Below are 20,192 nucleotides of genomic sequence, written 5' to 3'. Positions count from 1 at the left end.
ATATGGTGGAAAGAAACAAACTGACTGTACTTTAGAATCATGCGACTGCAGCTAAGTCTCTCTGTTAATGTAATGAACACATTATATTTTCTATAAGATGTACGTCGCCTTGGAGAAAAGTTTCTGATATATGAATAAATGTAAATATATTGAGGAGACTCATAAATTTTAATGTTGATATCAGTTTGGAAATTATTGAATTTTGCATGACATGATTCTGTTTACTTCCACATAAAGTAACTTTAAAACATAATTACTGTTCAACAATACACACACACACACACACTTTCAGAACCGCTTGTCCCTGATGGGGTCACGGGGAACCAGAGCCTACCCGGCAACACAGGGCGTAAGGCCAGAGGGGGAAGGGGACACACCCAGGACGGGACGCCAGTCCATCACAAGGCACCCCAAGCGGGACTCGAACCCCAGACCCACCGGAGAGTAGGACTGCGGTCCAACCCACTGCGCCACCGCACCCCTATTGTCTGTTCAACAATATTTATTTAAAAAACATTACAATGTACAAAAGATATGTTTTGATGGAGAAATTACAAACCCTGAATGAGGGTGAGATGGGAAATTAAATCAGAACATGGCATCATAACCTGAACATTGAAAGCTAAAATCAGTTTCTTCAGTCTGTGTCAATAACAGGAGATATGATCAGTGGGGCTGAGTTTGGGGCACCTGGCCAGAAGTACGGATAGAGTTTCTCAGTAAATTTATATCCAGTGAAAATGTAGATAAGAGACTTGTCCTCCACACTGTAAAAGGAGACCTGACCCTCCTCATAGTCCACATACACCCCCACCTTCTGGGGCTTCACACTCATGTGGAGCAACACAGGGTGGTCACTGAGAGCCTTATACTCCTTTCTATTCCTCAGCCAGATAGTCCAGTAACCATTATTTGGACTCAATTGAATTTTTCCCTTCCTGTTGATGGACTCTCTGGCCACTCCTAAATCCCAGTCCATCTTGTCCCCAACCTGCACCTCCCAGTAACGTCTCCCTGAAGAAAAACCTTCTTTTCCCAGGACACTTATCCGGTTTTTAAACCTCTCTGGTTTGTCAGGAAGATCCTGCTTTGTGTCTCCACGTCTCACTTGTTTCCTGTTCTCAGAGAGGACAAGTTGAGGATGTGCTGTATCAGGGTCCAGAGTCACATCAACTGCGTAGGACAGAGAGGTGCTCAATTATTATATTTCACAATGTGACCAAAAACAGACACTTCTTAAATGTTATATTATACCTAAACATTATATTGCTCTGTTGCCACCGTGACCTTAGAAGGACTGAGTGGTTTAAAAAAATACATGGATGGAAACATTATATTATTACTGCAGCAGAGGATGGTGTGTGTGTGTATATGTGTGTCTGAGACAGCGATCAGAACAAGCGGTTAGCAAGAATGAGTGAATTTTTATGTATTAATACTTATTTTAGGTATTAATACAGTCAGAATTTTTAGGTATTAATTTTAATTCTGGTAACGGTTTCTGTTTGTCTTTCACTCGTAGCTGTAACATCTCCTTCTCACCAGGAGCTCAGTGTGGATTGAAGTGAACTCTTGTGAGAAACTGTCACTTGTTCTCATCACTGATGAGATGTTTTGTGGAAAGGAAGGTCAATAAATGTGCTCATATCCTGTGTCTGTCAGTCAATCATGTGACAAATGAGAGTCCAGATTCAATGCAGCCAATCAGTCATTATTGTGTCTCCTACAGAGAAGAGCTGCAATGGGGAGAAGAAGCAGAAGAAACTCACCTGCGTATCTTTGTGCCTTCAGAAGTTCTGTAGAGAGAGAAATAAAAATGAGACACATGAGACACATGGAATTAGTGGCACAGCAGATACTGCAGTCAGTCTGGACTTGTCTCAGTGTCTTTTGTGTCCATTCTTACAGGACAGAGTCTCATACAGTATAAGAAGAACCAAACTCACTTCTGTGGGATCAATTCAGCTCCACTCTACTTACCAGCTCTCACAAACTTGTTTACTACAGCTGGAGATAGAAAATACAGATGGAAAAGCTTCATTAGTCCATTGAAATCAGTCATTTTATATGACTTCTTAAAAGCTGAAATAATTTTAGAAAACACTAAAATGAAAAATAAAAAAATCCAAAATCAGTTTCACTTACAGGTACAGTGTATAGTTATTGGGCTCTGATTGTGACTGAAACAAACCTTTCACGATCACTTCACTCAGGATGGACTCCATAAACTGTTATATTATGGACTTTTCGTGGCTCCTTCTTTTGTTAAAGTACAAACACAGTAAAATAAAGTACGAACAGTATGTGATGCTCTTCACTTTCTGCAGGTACAGTAGTACCATCTCTGTTCTACTGACAGTAACTACAGCTGTACAGGAGGGGATTATACATTTCTCTCGCAATACATGTACTGTTTACCTTATTATACTGACAAAACTCAAAAGTCCTTGTAGTGGTATTTTTAATTTTTTATTATTAATTCTGATATTATGCCTTTTTCATGGACTGATGAAATATATAAACATGAACTAGTTACCATTATATTGATATTTATTGTTTAGCTTTTGTGCCCTGAATAAACACTGAACTGTTTTATTCTAAGGCCAGTATTTTCTTTTTCGTTACATCAGGAATCTGAGAAGCTCCTTCCTTATCTCCAACAAAAACTTAAAAGGAAGCAATTATTTCCCAGAAAATTAGTTGTATTAATTTCAAATTATTTTTACGTGTTTTTTTTAAGAATTTATATTCAAACATTTTCATATGTCACTTTTATACAACTGTATTACTTACCATGTTGCTCTTGGAGCTCACCTGTAGATGTAAGAGTAAATATTGTAATTACTCAGTGAAAACAGAGCTTAATTAAATTAGGTAATGAAGTCATCTAAAATAATACACATAAACCAGGAGTATCCAATCTTTTTTGGCAAAGGGCTACAATAATTACTGTGAACTAGTTCAACAGACACAGGTGTAAATATCTGCTCGGTGAAGGAACTGTCTGAGGCAGCTAAGAAGGCACGTCAATGGTTGTGGTTGAAAAGAGAGCAGGGTAGTTGGGGTTACAGGCTGGAGGGAGGTGTGTGATGGTGAAAAATTAGTGGCAGGTGGTGAGTGATGGGAGGCAGCTGGTGATAATTAAGGAGGTGTGGCCTTGTTAAGTAGGATAGTTTAAATTTGTGGAGCGGGACAATTGCAATTTGTTTGGTGGCAGGTATGGAGGTAAGGTTGGGGTATTTGTTAGAGATGATGATGATGATGATGATGATGATGATGATGATGATGATGATGATGATGATGATGATGATGATGATGATGATGATGATGATGATGATGATGATGATGATTGACCATGTGTATAGATGGGTGTGTCTGGGATGCTGCAGACTCCACAACAGTTTCTTCCCTGAGGCAGTCAGATTACTCAACACCCTGCTGCCTCCCATCATTCACCCGGCACAGTCAAACAGCGAACCCAGCACTACACTATACCACAACTGCCTACAGCTCACAGCCCATGTCCACATCCTGTCCTGTGTATTTATTTACTCTCTTGTGCTCTGTTCTGTGTTGCACCATGGTCTCCGGAGAAACGACATTGCTCTCCACTGTATACAAGTTGTATAGAGGAATGACAAAAACAACTTGATCTCATAGTAACTATTAGAGAATGTCCAATATGTGAAGTGTTTAGTTTTCATAATTTTCCTTTTGATATGGCTTAAATATGCAATTTTTATAAAAAGTTTACTTTCTAAACTGTTCTTGGAGCTGAACTGTATATGTAATGAGGTCAGTGTTGAAACACTAATCATGCAGTGCATAAAAATGTGTTCTTTGAGCTTTTATAGTCTTCCACTGCTTAAGTGAGGTTATGGTGAACCAGAGCCTAACCCTGTAACACAGGGCATAAGGGTGGAGGGAGAGGACACACCCAGGGCAAGCCGCCAGTCCATCGCAAGGTAGCTCAAGCAGCACTTGAACCCCAGACCCACCACACAACAGACTACAGCTGCTGCACCACCGTGCCCTCAAATGTTTTCATTAATTGTAATATTCCTTTTTTACGTGTCCTAAGGAAGTGATATTGAAACATTTTCATACAACTGCATTGCTTACCATGCTGTCTTTGGAGGTCACCTGTAGATGTAAGAGTAAATGTTGTAATTAGTGAGAACAAAGATTAATGAAATTATGCAATGAAGTTGGTGCATGAAATGGTAGTCACACTGCATATAGATGTGTGTGAGCTTTTACCTTTTATCAATCTTAGGCTTTAACCATGTCTTCAATACTAGGAGCAAAAGATTTTAAAAGATCTTTCATTGTATAAAAATTGCTTCTAAGTGTTCTGTTCATGCCTGCAATATAATTTACTGTGCTATTTGTTTATGAACCCTGTTGCATCATAAATACAACCTCAACACTTTTTCTCAAAACCAAATATTTTCTGTTACTGTCAATAAATTTATATTGTCATTCTATACAGTAAGTTTATATTTTGAGATGCTACAGTGGTGTAAATTATTCCATATTTAGCTGATGTCTTTGTCTAAGATGACTTTGATTTGGTGTTAGACACTACATTACACTTTGAGCTGATCTATAAACAGTTTGAACAGAAACACTTTCACACAACTGTGATATTAGTGTTAAAAAAAAAAAAAGCATTAATAGATGTTAACTGTTTGTCACTATGATTAATACAGTACAAGGGGAATTTCAGCAAACAGGATCATGGGAAAAAAACCTGGTCATCAGAGCAGGACCACGACTACACTTGTTCATTCTTACCCAGAACTACTGACTGCTGTACTTTGTGCTCAAATACTGAACGAAACCCAGTTCCTGTTCTTTCCAGAAACATTCCCTGTGGTCGCATGAAGCCACGTTGCTTTGCAAGACCCCTCGTTTCAGGAGGAGATAAAAATGAAAGAATCTAAACTATAGCAGGTGTTCACTGGTTTCTGATAATCATGTTTTTACAATCTGCATGTGATGAGCACAAAAAGCACAGTAAGAACTAAGGTCATTTTATAGTTACCAGTTCACCTAAAACTCACATTTCTGGAATCTTCAAAAATACACAGGGGCCACAATCACTGTGAACTGCTTCGACAGACACAGGTATAAAAATCATAGTAAACGACCGTGATTTCATATTACACTTGAAACTGTGAAAAGAAAATGTTGTGTCTGATGTATAGCGGGACCTAATGAAATAAACCAAAAGCTTGATGTCACACTTCTGCAGTTATAAATTTCATCCCATTGCTGTAGTGACAAAATCCCGAATGGGACAAGCGGTTCGGAAAATGTGTGTGTGATTCTGTTACTTTATTTAATGGTCAAAATCACTTTATGTACTCTAAAATCTTTGGATTCTTATGCTGGAAAAGAGATTATGAATGACAAAAATTAGAGAAAAAAGATGAAATCAAACTTTTTCTTTAAAAAGTGAAATTCTCACAAAATAGGAAACTGCAGCTGAATTAACTTGCATCCAACACTGACTTCAACATGGTCATTTCTACCAGTCATCTGACTGTGGTATCATATTATACCCTGTAATTGTCTGACATTAATTTTTTTTTCATACATTGTACTCACAGAAATGACGGAAAACATTTTATCAGTGGAAAAAAGAGGTAAGTGAAAGCGTTCCCCTTTTTTGATATACATCTTAAAGAAGTGATATTGCAACATTTTCATTCATCACTTTCATACAACTGTATTACCATAATGTTCTTTGAGCTGAGCTGTGGATAATGTTTAAGTTGCTAATAACGAATAACCGAAAACAAATGACTGTTACTAGTTAATATAACTCTCACACACACAATGTCCACACCACTTGTCCAGAGCTGGATCATGGCGAACCGGAGCCTAACCTGGCAATATAGGGCATAAGGCTGGAGGGGGAGGGGAGACACTCAGGATGGGACGCCAGTCCTTCGCAAGGCATCCCAAGCCAGACTCAAAGCCCTGACTCGCTAGAGAGTGGATACAGGCCAAGCCCGCTGTGCCACCACACCCCCTGAATATAACTCACACCATATAATTACTGCTGTGAGCTATGATATAAAATCACTTTCACATAATACTGCTTTTCAACTTTGTTTTTTAACTTTTTTTAACAGTAAAAAACCATCAGTGTGAACAGTAAATTACTAAAATACCTCTTTCTCTGCAGTTTTACAAAATGGTGAATCAAAATTGTACATCCAATAATACTAACGGGGGGGGGGGCGCGGTGGCACAGTGGGTTGGGTCAGGTCCTGCTCTGTGGTGGGTCTGGGATTCGAGTCCCGCTTGGGGTGCCTTGCGACAGACTGGTGTCCCGTCCTGGGTGTGTCCCCTCCCCCTCCAGCCTTATGCCCTGTGTTGCCCGGTTAGGCTCTGGCTCCCCGCAACCCTGTATGGGACAAGCGGTTCAGAAAGTGTGTGTGCGCGTAATAGTAACAGCAGCCAGACTGAAGATCACAACAAATCGTTACTTTGAACTGGTTTGAGAAACACACACACACACTCACACACACACACATTTATATATTGTTATGAATTGTACAATACAGTAAAGGGGGAATTTCAGCAAACAGGATCATGAGAAAGAAACCGCGTCATAAGAATAGAACTGTTCTCCAGGACCAGGACCAGGACCACACTCGTTCACTCCCACACAGAAGTGATATTGCAACGTTTTCATGCATCACTTTCATACAACTGTATTACTTACCATGCTGCTCTTGGAGCTCACCTGTGGATAAAAAAGTAACTATTGTAATTAGTCAATGAGAACAGAGATTAATTAAATAATGTAATGAGGTCACCTAAAATAACACACATAAACCATGGCATCCAATCTTTTTGGCAAAGGGCCACAATAATTACTGTGAACTGGTTCTATACACAGAGGTGTAAAAATCACAGTAAGTGTGATAGGGATTGTTAAATGTCTAAAGTGTTTCTTTATAAATTGTTCCTAATTTTTCTTTTTTATACATGTCATATGCGATTTTCCAACATTTTCATTCATCACTTTCATACGGCTGTATTCCTTACCATGCTCTTCTTTGAGCTGACCTGTGGATAAAACAGTAAATATTGTAATTAGTCAGTGAAAACAGAAATTAACAAAATTATATTATGAGGTCAGTGTAATGAAACATAGAGTCAAACACTGCATATAAATATTTGCACGAGAGTTTTAACATTTTACCATGTTATCTCATCTTTCAGCTTTGGTGAGAAATGAAAAATTTTTAAAATTCTGAGTGAATATTTTAAGTTCCTTAAAAAGTGCAATTCAACAACCAGTTACAACCAGATGCAACAGAACTGTGAACACATCATTTATTAGGTGTGAGCTTAATGATAGGAGTAATTTTTAAATATTCTTTAGACATGTTCTAAAATGTCCATAGTTGCTAATAATAAGTAACTTTTAACAAGTGATTGTGATTAGTGACAGTGAGTAAGGCAGTGAAGGTGCCTGCAGAACTTCAGTGTCCCCACAGAGAATATAACTTATACACTATAATGATTTCTGTGAGCTATGAAGAGAAATTACTTTCACACAATACATTTTCTCAGCTATAACTTTTTAACTCTGAAAACCATAATTGTGAACAGTAACTTAAAAATACCTCTCTTTTTCCGCAGTTTCACAAAATGGTGAATCAAAACAGAGCATCCAATAATACAAACAGCAGCCAGACTGAAGATCACAGCAAAGGTCACCTTCCAGGGATGGGCACGATGGAACATCTCACCTGGAATACAACAAATGATTCATTTCACATAATGATTACAGATTTGCACCTTCTGGTAATTAAAGACTAATATAGACAATTTAATCAGTGCAGAACCTGCAGTCTTAATGTTTTATTTAACCAGAAGAAACCAGTACATAAGTACCTCAGTTTTAGTCTTCAGAAAACTACAAATGGTGTGGAAACACTTTCATACAGATGGATGAAGACGCAAATCAGGACGATACAAAAAAGTTGTGATACTGAAACGTGTTAATTATTCACAGTTATTTAAACGTGTTACACTGAGTGTCTCCGTTGAGCTGTTTATACTAAATATGTGTAACTCACCAGGGATGTTAGTTTTTGTCTCTTTCATTTCATTTATCTGCTGCTGTCGAACTCGACAAGTGAACCTGTTGGTCTCTGTCTCCTGTACAATAACACGTCGTCTCACGATGAAGAGGTCCATACTGTCTCTGTGTGTCTCTGTGTGTCCAGCAGGGAGACTGTGTCCTTCACTGTCCATCCAGAGCACTTCAGGCTGAGGGTACCAGCCTTTAGATTCACACACCAGACTGATCCCTCCTTCTTTATATCCCTCAATGGAGATCACTGGATGGGTTCCTACAGCTACAAATGAAGGAGAATGATTGGAATAGTCAATAACTTGAAAACAAAATGGGAAATGTTCGGAAAATATGAATTTCAAAGGCTCAGACAATATTACAATTAAGAACCGTATTAATGGATGAGCCTGAATACACACACACACACACACACACACAGAGTCTCAAACCACTTGTCCCAAGGGTGGGGGGTCATGTTGAAAAAGAGCCTAACCCAGCAATACAGGGTACAGAGCTGAAGGAGGAGGGAACACACTGAGGACGGGATGCGAGGCACCTCAAGCAGGACTCAAACCCCAGACTGACCAGAGAGCAGGCCCCAACCAAACCTGCTGCACCATCACATCAAACTGGGTCTGAATATTTATAAATAAAACTTCAACTAATAACCATTACAAAGTTCTTACCTTTAATATAAACATGAATGGAATAATCTTCATACCACTCCTGAGACTCCACAAGACATTTATACTCTCCATTGTCAGAGACTTGCACATTTCTCAGTTTCAGTGAAACATTTCCATTCTTTAGTTGTTCAGGGAACAGTAATGTTCTTCCCCTGTAAGATGGGATCTGATTCTCATTTCTGTCCTCATGATCCTGGTAAAGATGTACAAGTGGGTCTTCGGTATGAACTCTGAGCCACTCGATATGCAGGTCAACAGCACTGATGTTGGGTTTGAGGTAACAGGGCAGAACAACATCTTCACCAACTACAGCATCTACAGGATCAGGTGGACCAAGAACCTCAAACCTCTCTGTGAAGAAAAACACACACTGAGAATTTATTCAGTATGACACACAGTAGGATTGAAATTCTTATCCCAGGGAAATATGTACTCAGTGTGGAGACAGTGGTCAGTTGTAGAAGCAGGAGGATGAAACAGAGACACTCGGACCAACTGATGTTCATCACTGGAAGAAACAGATATATAGAAACCACCAGTCATGAGAACACATGGATGTCATCAATGTATTATACATTCAACATTGTTTTATTTAGGTGATGCTTTTCTCGAAAGGATGTTATCCTACCTCTAATTTGTTTGCTCTTTATACAGTTGGATATTTCCACTAGAGTAATTTAGGGTAAGTAGGTTGCATGAAGGTATTACAGCCAGAAGTGGTGTTTAAACTTAGAACCTGCTGCTCCAAAGGCAGCAGCTCTTACCACTACATGACAAGCTGCCCCTGTTTATTTCTCCTCATAGAGTATCTGAAAATGGATCAAGTGTACTAAAAAATATCTATTGTAGCTGGGTGGTTGTCTGACGGACTCAGTGCAGTAATAAAAACAATTGCTAATTCTTACCTGACTGATTTACCCTAGTAACTATTGTACTTTCTGAAGGTGCTTTATAATGAAGCTCAGTGTTGTACCAGCCTGCTCTACAAAATGTTGCCAGGTGTTCTTACCTGATTCTTTCATTATCCTTCAGATAGGCTGTTTTCCAGGCCACGCAGTGTCTCACATGTATGTCAAAGTGACGCTAAAACACCAGAGACATGAATCAGTGACACAGAGATTTTATTTTCAGGTGTCAAAGCAGAATTTGAAAAATACAAATATAAAAGGCTAAAAAAATCTATTTTAACTGCTGTCTAAAGAAAATACTTGCATAAAATAACTTAAAGGCTATTGCTAATGGGTCACACATCCATGCTGATGTATGGATAAGTGACCCAGTGTAAGTAGTGTATCTAGAAGTGTAAGTCTCCGTGGTGAATAAGGTGTATGGGTTGATGACACTATAGAGTTCATTGGAAGTTGCTTTGGAGAAAAGCGTCTGCTAAATAAATAAATGTAAATGTAAATGTATTGCACATTAAAAACACTCGACAAGAACAAACAAAAAAAATCTTCAGGTTCTGAAGTACTTTCAGGGTAATAAACTGCAAAATAACAGAAGAAAATTACTCTGATATTTTCTCATTCAGCTCTTAATATGATACAAATACAGCAGCATCCTGTTCACATCACTGACATCTGATGTCTGAGTGGAATGAAAAATTACTCCAGGAAAAAGTAACTTGCTGTTCAAATCAATAAATAAAGGAAAGTTGCATTAAAGTTCTCGGTTAAATAAAACTCCAGAAAATTCCACAAAAAAACAATCACTGGGGTTTGACAGACTCCCAGTTTTCTGTCATAAACCATTTCTTCCTCATTTCAGTCCACCCCTGTCCATTCATTTCCTTCTTCTCCCTTCTCCTCCTCTGTCTCCTCTTTCTTTTTATCCTTCTCCTCCCTTTTTCTCCTTTGTTTGTTTGTTCCTCTTGCTGCTGCTTATGAACTTTGTGTGTAGTTGTGTCTGCATATAGTGAATTTTATGCACGACTGCTTTGCACCATAGTTTTTACTGAGCCGAATCTCTAGAATGATGGTGTAATAAACTGAACTAAATTATTAAAACACAGAGATGAAAAACCAATCAACTGAAAACACACCAGTTGTACAGTACATAAAATGGCACAGAAAATTGGAAATGCAAATGTTCGAAAAGCATGAAATGGAGAAGAAAAAATCCCTAAAAACTGGGATTAAATTAACTTTACAGCTTCTGATTGCTGAAATGAGGAAATAAGACTTGGCCTTGACATAAAGGGAATATTATAATAAACTCACATGTTGCTCCAAGTCATCAGTTAGTTTATTCCGTACAGTCACTAAAACACAGAATCATAGGAAACATCAGAATAAAATCCAACTGAAAAAGTAGATCCTAAAACATGGAAAAGTCTCAACAGACACTTTAGTGTATGTTACAGTATTATAATAGAATAAAAAAGCAGTGGATGTCAACAATATTGTGTCAAACTGTTACATGTAAAAATGTCTTGTCATATAATTGGGGTAATTACTTAAACATGTTAACATGTACAGTGTAGTACTATTCAGCAGAGTTCTGAAAGAACATAAATACAGTTACATAAACAATTGTGAGGCTGAAAACTGAACATATTTTAAAGTACAGTGGCCAATCTCGTTACTAAAGGGCGCCTCTAGTGAGAGCGGTGAGGAACTACACTGTAAATAGTTATAATTTCCATTTAGCAGGTTGTGGACACAACATGTGTGTTTGATACCATGGTTCGTGTCTGTGTGGAGTTACTCTTATTAGGGATATTATCTCCTGACAGAAGAGCAAAACTTGACTTTATTCTCACAGTTTCTTTTGTCACCTATTACGTATTGTAATAAAATTATAATAAATTCTAATATCATGTATATTATATAAAGTGTTAATAAACATTGTTTTATGGACACTACAGTTGTTTCACGTCCACGATCCGCATTGAGGGCTTCGCTCCTTACCGTGTTTTTCTCCACTTCTGTGGTACACATTTCAGTTCCCAGAAAAAAAAAAAAGATTCTAAGTATAAAATCTGTTAAGCTGTGTACAGTCATTCATGGTAATATTAAGCAAATATAAATATTATGTATTAATGTAATTAATGAAATTAAACTGCGGTTTATTTTACACAGAGAAACATACCCGTTCGTGTCACTCGCGGTGTTCCGTTATTTTGACAAGTTTTACTTTCATTTTTAAAATATTGATAAGCAGAAGAGCGAGCTGTTATGTAATATATTGAAATGTTGCCAAATATAAGTGAAATAGTGAAATATGAGAGAAGGCTGAAAAGCAACGAGCTTCTATCAGTGTGACTGCAGTTCCTATAATAAATATTAATGTACTGAAAGATAATACTGCGGGACTTTGGGGAAAAACTGTGTTACGATTGTGAGACAAAGAGACACCAAAGGAAAGTTAATCATTGACTTTATTATCCGATGAGCAGTTTGTTGGAATTATAGTTTATTGTAGAATGGAGCCATTTGTCAATGATGAGGACACAGATTTACAGTGAGGAGCGGCAGCAGAACCCAGAGCTCATGTCTCCTGGAGCTGGAAGAGAAAGAACTTCAGTCTTGACCAAGTCCTGTGTCTCACATTCTCTGTGTTTCCTGTCCAAGAAGGTGCCCCAGGGTCTACGTCTCACCTCTTTGCCTTCACATGGATTTACACTCTTTTTATTTACAAGTTGGAAAGAAAGTTTATTGAGTTCCCTTTTCCAGCAGTCATTGTCACTGTTTGTGCTTTTGCCAGAATGAGGACTTTTCTTTAATGTCTTATTGTGTTAAGAAACTCGAAGTATGTTTCTGTCATTCTGGGATGTGTGAGTGTGTTGACTGAGTAAAGTATGAGGAATAAAGGTGTGCAGGTGGACAGGACATGTTAACTGCTATTTAAGGACACGGAACGGGTGGACAGGAGAGACATGGAACTGCAGCACTTTTGTAGATGGCAGCTGTGAGTGGAGGATCGGTACAAGTACAAGTACAGGTACAAGTACAGTGTGGTACGTGAGGACGAGACCCCAACACACCTTTGTAAAAGGGAAGTATCCCCCCTCTTTCTGCTGGCTGTGTGATCGGGAGCGACGGGGTTTGAGCGCAGCACTGATGTGTCGGTTCGGTCCTCAGTAACAGGAACACGGATCATTCCAGAGCAAGACCGTGTGAAGCTGCATGACCAATTGAGTGTCCTCTCTGATCAACATGAGCTGCACTTTAATGGGGCACTTTGAAGGGACTTACTGAGCGGCGGAGAAGGAGGAGAAGCGGACAGTGTGGATCTTTTACCGGCACCGGAGAGAATGAAGCGGTTCGGCGCCACGTCCGACACCAGGAGAACTGTGTGCATTGGAGAGGATTGTGGGACTATTTACAGTTACTCTGTGGGGCTCTGTCACTGGTTTGAGTTCATTGTCATCATCGTCATCACCGGCATCATCGTCGTCATCTTCTCCTTTGGCCCCAACTGGGGCATAGCCCGCCGATGAGAGCTCTTCAGGCATCCCGTTCCTGAGCCAGTCTCTTCAGTTGTAGCCAGGTGTATCCCATCTCCTTCATGTTTGCCTCTGCGTCGCGGAGCAAGCAGTTTTCTGGTCAGCCTCGATTTCTCTTTCCTTGTGGGTTTCAGGTGAGAGCTTGTCATGTGATGCTGAAAGCAGGTTTTCAAAGGGTGTGGTCAATCCATCTCCAGCGTCTTTGGACTATTTCGTCCTCCACTGGTTGATATTTTGTTCGCTGCCAAAGTTATTTGTTGCTCATGGTTTCGGACCAGCAAATCTGGAAAATCCTTCTGAGGTAGGTGTTGATGAATGTCTCGATTCCCCTCATGGTTGCGGCTGTGGTTCTCCAGGTCTCCGCTCCATAAAGTAGGACAGGCTTCACGATCATGCTGAAGACCCTGATCTTAGTGTTGATGTTCAGGTCAGTTGATCTCCAGATGATCTTCAGTTGGAGGAAAGCTACCCTTGCCTTGCCGATCCGTACTCTAATGTCAGTGTCCGCTCCACCTTTCATATCTACGATACTGCCAAGTTCTCCACCTTTTCTAGTGCTCTTGCTTGGGTTACTGTCTATGATATTTGCAGTGGGAGGTGTGTGATGCAGTTTCCACTGTGTTTTCTGTGTGTGTTTGTGTGTGTGTGTGTCCAATAGTTGTAAATAAAGTGTTTGATAAAGGTTGCCCTGGTGCCTGATCTTTAAACAGTGCTTAACTGAGCATTAGCTACTCCGCCCCCTGGTGGTGGCGTGACATTTACTTTTAAAGAGCCATTCAGTTTCTGTCTTCATTGGAACAGCTATATTTTCATAGCTTCCCTAAGCATCAGTGTGTCCTCTGTTAACAGCCTTTTCTGTGCAGCTTCACTCCTTCCGCCACACAACAATCTGAAGCTGATGTCTTATTTCCCATGACACTTCGTAAAGATGGACACTTTCATGTCACTTACACTGATTGTAGGATCAAAATGCTCAAATTGTTAACTATGTCATCCGTTCTCTTGCTTCATCAACATGCCTGAAGGTGGTCATTTTCAGACAGTGTGATGGAAAACTTGCATTAAAAAATGAGAAAAAATTATGGATTCCTTTTCTCGCAGCGGCAGGTTCAACACAACTACATTTTGCCTTGTCTCTTATTTTTAATTTCATAGGTTTCTATTCAGGTTTTGTTTTCTACAATAGTTTGTTCATTGTCAATTTCTTGACTCTCATTTGCTTTATTTTGTTTTGCTGCAGGTCTCTGGTCTGGGTGGCATGGTGGGGAGCACTGGTGTCACTGGGCTGTGTGATTTGATATGGGTTTGATTCCAGCTCGGTCTGTGTGGGATGTGTATCTTCTCCCTCTGTTCATGAGGGTTTCCTCCGGGTCCAAAGACATGTGTTTCAGGTGAACTGGTGACTGTAAATGACTCATAGTGTGTCTGTCTATGTGTGTGTGTTTTGTTGCTTTACATTCAGTGTAGTGTATTTAGCAGTGTAAGTCAGGTAATGACTAAACAATTGTCTCTTTAGAGAAAGCTTCTACTGAATAAATAAATGTAAAGTTCAACTGAAATATTATAAAATATAACTCAAGTGCTGAAGTACTAAATTTGATTCAAATGAAACTTTTTAATGTTATGAATCACAAGCAGGTGGACAGTGGTTCACCTACGACACCAACATTAGGTAGTAACATTGGCTTAAATATGAGATCCATAACTGGTGAACTGCACCTCACTGAATGCTGTATAATTTAGAAATCTAAATGACATTTCATTGCTGAAGTTGACATTGATATTCTGGTTAGAAAGAACACAGAACTCGTTCCCTAATTTGTGAATAGTTAAAAAATTAGATATACAACATAAGAGCAAAATACTGTAACTAGTTTTTTTGGAGTGTGTGTGGAGTTCATTCACACCCACAGTGACACACGTTGGTAGACTAAGATAACAACACGTGCAAAGAATAGATTAACATGTCGTTAATATAACTTTTACATTATATTACATTTTAGGTTATAGTATTCAGCTTTAACACACACACACACACACACACACACACACACACACAGTCTGAACTGCTTGTCCCATATGGGGTTGCGGGGAGCCGGAGCCTAACCCAGCTTTAATGTAAATCCTAGGAAAATGCGCACACTGTCCAAAAGTTGCATTCAACAGTAAGAGGCAAGAAACCCACAGAATTTATAGTAAAGCACTTATTTTAACTGACTGGAGGTTTTGTTCTTCTGGATTGAACCGCGTATGGAACATTGGCTCCGACGTTTCGCTTCTCTTGCTGGAAGCATCGTCAGGGTGTGACCACATCTTGTGGAGATTAATATGTGAAATGGCATGTTTAACAAGGGTGGGTGTATTTATGGGCGGGAACAAGGTCGGAGGTCATAGCGGGTGGTCGTAATAGTGGTGCCCCCGCTGTGTTTTCCACTTGCGCTGTTTCATGTGTATTACAGGTCGGCTCGCTGAATTGAGTTTTATTATTGGGAGGCGGTCCAGTCGTTGTGGAACTGATGCGGAGACTCGAGATGATAGGTGTCCAGGTTCTTGATAGTTTGAAGCCATCCTCCCGATTGAAATTGTCTCGGTGCTTCTCTGTCTCGATTGCCTCCCTCACTATGCGGCTCCTATTCCCGGCAGCAGGTGCGAGCACTGTAGTCTCCTCAAAGCGGGTCTCATGGCCGGTCTGCAGTGAATGTTCAGCCACTGCTGAGTCGATGTTATCGCTGACTGAAGACCTCTGTGAGAATGAACTAAATCTTTAAGGACAGAAAGCTGTCTCTTGGGGTCTCCAGATTTATGAATAAAAACTGTGAACACTGTAAAACAAAGTCTCCACGTCATCACTGTGTCTTCAGAGAAGCAGGATTGAAATATTAAATCATCAGACCCAACAACTCTGAAGGTCCTTGGTTTGGTCCCACTACTGTGGTGTAATCTTGACCGAGACACTTACCGTGATCTGGTAAGTGCACTTACCCTGAACACTTACTCCAAACGGTTGGAGTAAAAAAAATTAATCAAGCTAATAAGATTCTTAACCATCTGTATGAGACGAGGCAGGAGACAGGAGATGCAGTCACCCGTAGCTGTGGGCTTTTATTTGCTAGACAGTGGAGAAGGACGGAGATGGGAAAGGGGGAGCAGGGAACAAGTAGGGAAAGGCTTTGTGCAGGCTGGGAGAGTAGGGTCGATCGGGACGTGGGCTTCGTGTCAGGGACCGGGTCGGCTGTCGTCTCGGTCTGGTTCTCCTCCTTGGTCTCTTCTCTCTACTGCTGGGCACCGGGGAAGAAATAGGGGATGAAATCAGCCCCAGCTATGGCTGCTTTAACCCTGTCTCCGCCTCCTCCCCGGGCGGCCTCGGCGTGCTACACCATCTTTAAATTCTAATTCTTAACCATCTTTAAATTCTAAAGTTCTCGGTTGAAAATGGGTGTGTTTGAATTTACAAGGAAAGACTGTCAGGAACTGATAGCGATAACTGGGGATTTCATTAAATGAAAGGACAAGGGTTCTGTATGGCAGAATGTTCTGTAACACACAAATGTCATGATGAGGGGAGACAAGAGGTTGGAACCAAATGTGGGATTTATTGAAGAGAATTGGGGAGGTGGCTGTTTGGGGAAGGTGGTGAGGGCGTAAGGCCGGAGGGGGAGGGGACACACCCAGGACGGCACCCCAAGTGGGACTTGAACCCCAGACCCACCGGAGAGCAGGACCCGGTCCAACCCACTGCATCACTGCACCACCGCACCACCGCGCCCCCCCATAAAGTACACACACACACACACACACACACACACACACACATTTTCAGAACCGCTTGTCCCATACGGGGTCACGGGGAACCGGAGCCTAACCCGGCAACTCAGAGCGTAAGGCTGGAGGGGGAGGGGACACACCCAGGACGGGACGCCAGTCCGTCGCAAGGCACCCCAAGCGGGACTTGAACCCCAGACCCACCGAAGAGCAGGACTGTGGTCCAACCCACTGCGCCACCGCACCCCCCCCATAAAGTATATATATATTATATATGCAAAAAAGTATACATAAAATAAGTAAAATAAAGTATATTATATATACATACAGGGGAGCATGGTGGTGCAGTGGGTTGGACTGGGTCCTGCTCTCCAGTGGGTCTGGGGTTCAAGTCCCGCTTGGGGTGCCTTGTGATGGACTGGTGTCCCATCCTGGGTGTGTCCCCTCCCCCTCCAGCCTTACGCCCTGTGTTGCCGGGTTAGGTTCCGGCTCCCCGCGACCCTGTATGGGATAAGCGGTTAAGATAACGTGTGTGTGTGTGTGTGTGTGTGTGTGTGTGTGTGTGTGAGTGAGTGAGTGATATATATATACACACACATATCATTGGCATCCATCAGTCTAGAAAGACCATGGATATATACACACACATATATATATCTATATATTACAACGACCTGCACGTATCTGGTGTTTAGGGGGGAAGATGTTTTGTGTAAATAGTTGCATTGTGGTTAACTTGTAAATAACCTGTGTAACCACTGGGGGCACTTCGGGGGAAATGATGCGGTGACTGTGTCTGCCAGTGTGTAGAGAAAGAATCTGGGGGCGCTAAGCAGGCTAGGAAGGCTGGCTGTTGGTGCAGGTCCTGGAAGAAACGGGGTCCTCGGATCGAGAGCATTATTTCACTGGTGTTGGTGTTCAGATAAACCGTTCGTAATGAACACTGTCTCCGCATCCTTCTTCACCCCATCCAAACCCACAGCACTGCACGCCACAATATATGTATATAATTTATATGATATATCTTCACTTTGTTCCAACGTTCCTACAATCGGATAATCGCTTCCATGAAACAACTGATTCTCCAATGACTTCTTCTCCTCCTTGGGTCTCCAACTAACTAAGTGTTACCAGGAGGCAACACACGAAGTGGGAAAAGGTGTAAAATGGTTTTGTGATATTATGAAACATACATTTCCTGTTTCTTCTTCGGGGGATTTTACACACGTACACAGTCTGAACCGCTTGTCCCATTCGGGGTCGCAGGGAGCCGGCAACACAGGGTGTAAGACTGGAGGGGACACACCCAGGACAGGACGCCAATCCAGCACAAGGCAATCCAAGCAGGACTCAAACCCCAGGCTGACTTGATAGCAGGACCTGGGTCAACCCACTGAGCCACCACCTCCCCCTTCACAATTTAACAGGAAAAACACAAAACTTCACCTCCACTAACAGTCAGTTCCACTTGGCGCCACCATGTGGCCTGGAGTGGAGCTGTTTCTTGGCACAGCGACTGCATTTAATTGCCCTTCTTTTATTGTCTCCCACAGTAAACTACCTAGAACATTTTTCTACGAATCGAGCCAAATTAAATCAAATTGCATTAGTTTTACTCAATAAATATCCAATAAAAATACCTTTATACTTGTGTTACAGTATTGTGCAATACTGTAAATTATTAGGAAGGTGATCAGGAATCGTGGATATTTGGATACAGTTTTATGCAGCTGCTCGTGTGATGAACAGTGTCTCATGTGGTGGAAAGTAACAAACTAACTGTACTTTAGAATCACACGTCTGTATTTAAGTGTTTCTGCTAATGCAACGAACAAATTGTATTTTCTATGAGATGTACGACGCTTTGGAGAAAAGTGTCTGAAAAATGAATAAATGTAAATATATTAAAGAGACTTATTAATTTTAATACTGTGATCACTTGGAAAATTATTGAGTTTTGCATGATGTGATTCTGCTTGCTTTCACATGAAGTAACTTTAAAACAAACAACTTGGTAAGAATATTTATTTAAAAGCATCAGAATGTACAAAATATGTGTTTAGATGGAGAAATTACAAACCCTGAATGAGGGAGAGAAGGGATATTAAATCAATGTGGCATCATGACCTGAACATTAAAAACAAAAATCAGTTTCTTCAGTCTGTGTGACTAACAGGAGATATGATCAGTGGGGCTGAGTTCCGGAAGCCTGGCCAGAAGAATGGATAGAGCTTCTCAGTGAATTTATACCCAGTGAAAGTGTAGATAAGAGACTTGTCCTCCACATTGTAAAAGGACACCTGACCCTCCTCATAGTCCACATACACACCCACCTTCTGGGGCTTCACACTCAGGTGAAGCAACACAGAGGGGTCAGTGAAAGCCCAGTACATATTCCCACTCCACAGACTGAGAGCCCAGAGACCATCATTGGGATTTAGTTCAAAATCTCCTTTCCTGTGTACGGACTTTCTGGCCACTCCTAAATCCCACTCAGTCTTGTCCCCAACCTGCACCTCCCAGTAATGTTTCCCTGAAGAAAACCCCTCTTTTCCCAGGACACTTTTCCAGTATGTAAACCTCTCTGGGTTGTCAGGGAGCTCCTGCTTTGTGTCTCCACGCCTCACTTGTTTCCTGTCCGCAGACAAGATGAGCCAGGGGTTTGCTGTATCAGGGTCCAGAGTCACATCAACTGTGGAGCACAGAGAGGTGGTCAGTTACAGTATTATATTTTGAAATGTGACAAAAATGAACACTTTTAAACATTATTATATATTATTACGGCAACAGAGGACGTTTGTGTATGTGTGTACGTGTGTGTAATTATGATAACAGGTCTTCTGGATGTTTTGTAAGAAATTGTAACAATTAATGTTTACCCTTAATAAAATAGAGTGAGAGCATTTATGATTTAAAATTCGGTTTGTCTTTATATAACTAATATTAATGAACACATTAATATGAAATAAACTGAGCAAAAGCTAAGTCAAAAAATTAAGTAAAAAATTATAGAATTATATATAATCTGCTCTGGTCACACCGACCTGCTCCCAACACACCTGTTTCTCCTTCAAACACTATAAATAAACTGGTCCAAGATGTAAAGACTGTGGAGTCACATTTGACACTTTGTGTCCTTAAAATATGTTTTTTCTTTTGCTCACAGTAAGAGGGGAAGATCAATGTGTGGAAA

At 40.6% G+C, this 20,192-nt stretch overlaps 2 protein-coding genes and 1 long non-coding RNA gene across 3 annotated transcripts in view; all 3 read right to left on the bottom strand.

Moving 5' to 3' along the window:
- Nucleotides 1-508: 508 nt before the first annotated feature.
- Nucleotides 509-20,192, bottom strand: part of LOC108933512 (butyrophilin subfamily 1 member A1-like) — a 26,737-nt gene continuing 7,053 nt past the window's right edge. Inside the window, exons 2-12 of the mRNA XM_029256416.1 lie at nt 11,700-11,716; nt 11,010-11,050; nt 9,800-9,873; nt 9,224-9,298; nt 8,791-9,141; nt 8,106-8,387; nt 7,650-7,775; nt 7,066-7,086; nt 6,740-6,760; nt 4,261-4,297; nt 509-1,193 (exon numbers count right to left, since the gene is read on the bottom strand). Of these exons, the coding sequence (XP_029112249.1) occupies nt 638-1,193; nt 4,261-4,297; nt 6,740-6,760; nt 7,066-7,086; nt 7,650-7,775; nt 8,106-8,387; nt 8,791-9,141; nt 9,224-9,298; nt 9,800-9,812 (1,482 nt within the window). The 5' untranslated portion in view covers nt 9,813-9,873; nt 11,010-11,050; nt 11,700-11,716 and the 3' untranslated portion in view covers nt 509-637. The remainder of the gene's footprint in view (nt 1,194-4,260; nt 4,298-6,739; nt 6,761-7,065; nt 7,087-7,649; nt 7,776-8,105; nt 8,388-8,790; nt 9,142-9,223; nt 9,299-9,799; nt 9,874-11,009; nt 11,051-11,699; nt 11,717-20,192) is intronic.
- Nucleotides 1,782-4,314, bottom strand: LOC114911859 (uncharacterized). The gene is made up of 4 exons (XR_003797991.1): nt 4,123-4,314; nt 2,794-2,814; nt 1,981-2,007; nt 1,782-1,796 (listed from the first exon to the last, which is right to left on the bottom strand). It is a non-coding gene; the product is annotated as an uncharacterized LOC114911859 (long non-coding RNA).
- Nucleotides 19,023-20,192, bottom strand: part of LOC108933511 (butyrophilin subfamily 1 member A1-like) — a 20,291-nt gene continuing 19,121 nt past the window's right edge. Inside the window, exon 11 of the mRNA XM_029256415.1 lies at nt 19,023-19,691. Within this exon, the coding sequence (XP_029112248.1) occupies nt 19,156-19,691 (536 nt within the window). The 3' untranslated portion in view covers nt 19,023-19,155. The remainder of the gene's footprint in view (nt 19,692-20,192) is intronic.

This window comes from Scleropages formosus, chromosome 11 (assembly GCF_900964775.1).
Source record: "Scleropages formosus chromosome 11, fSclFor1.1, whole genome shotgun sequence".
In the NCBI taxonomy this organism is placed as follows: Eukaryota; Metazoa; Chordata; class Actinopteri; order Osteoglossiformes; family Osteoglossidae; genus Scleropages; species Scleropages formosus.
The sequence above is the reverse complement of the archived record's forward strand: the minus strand, read 5'-3'. Positions and strand labels throughout refer to the sequence as shown.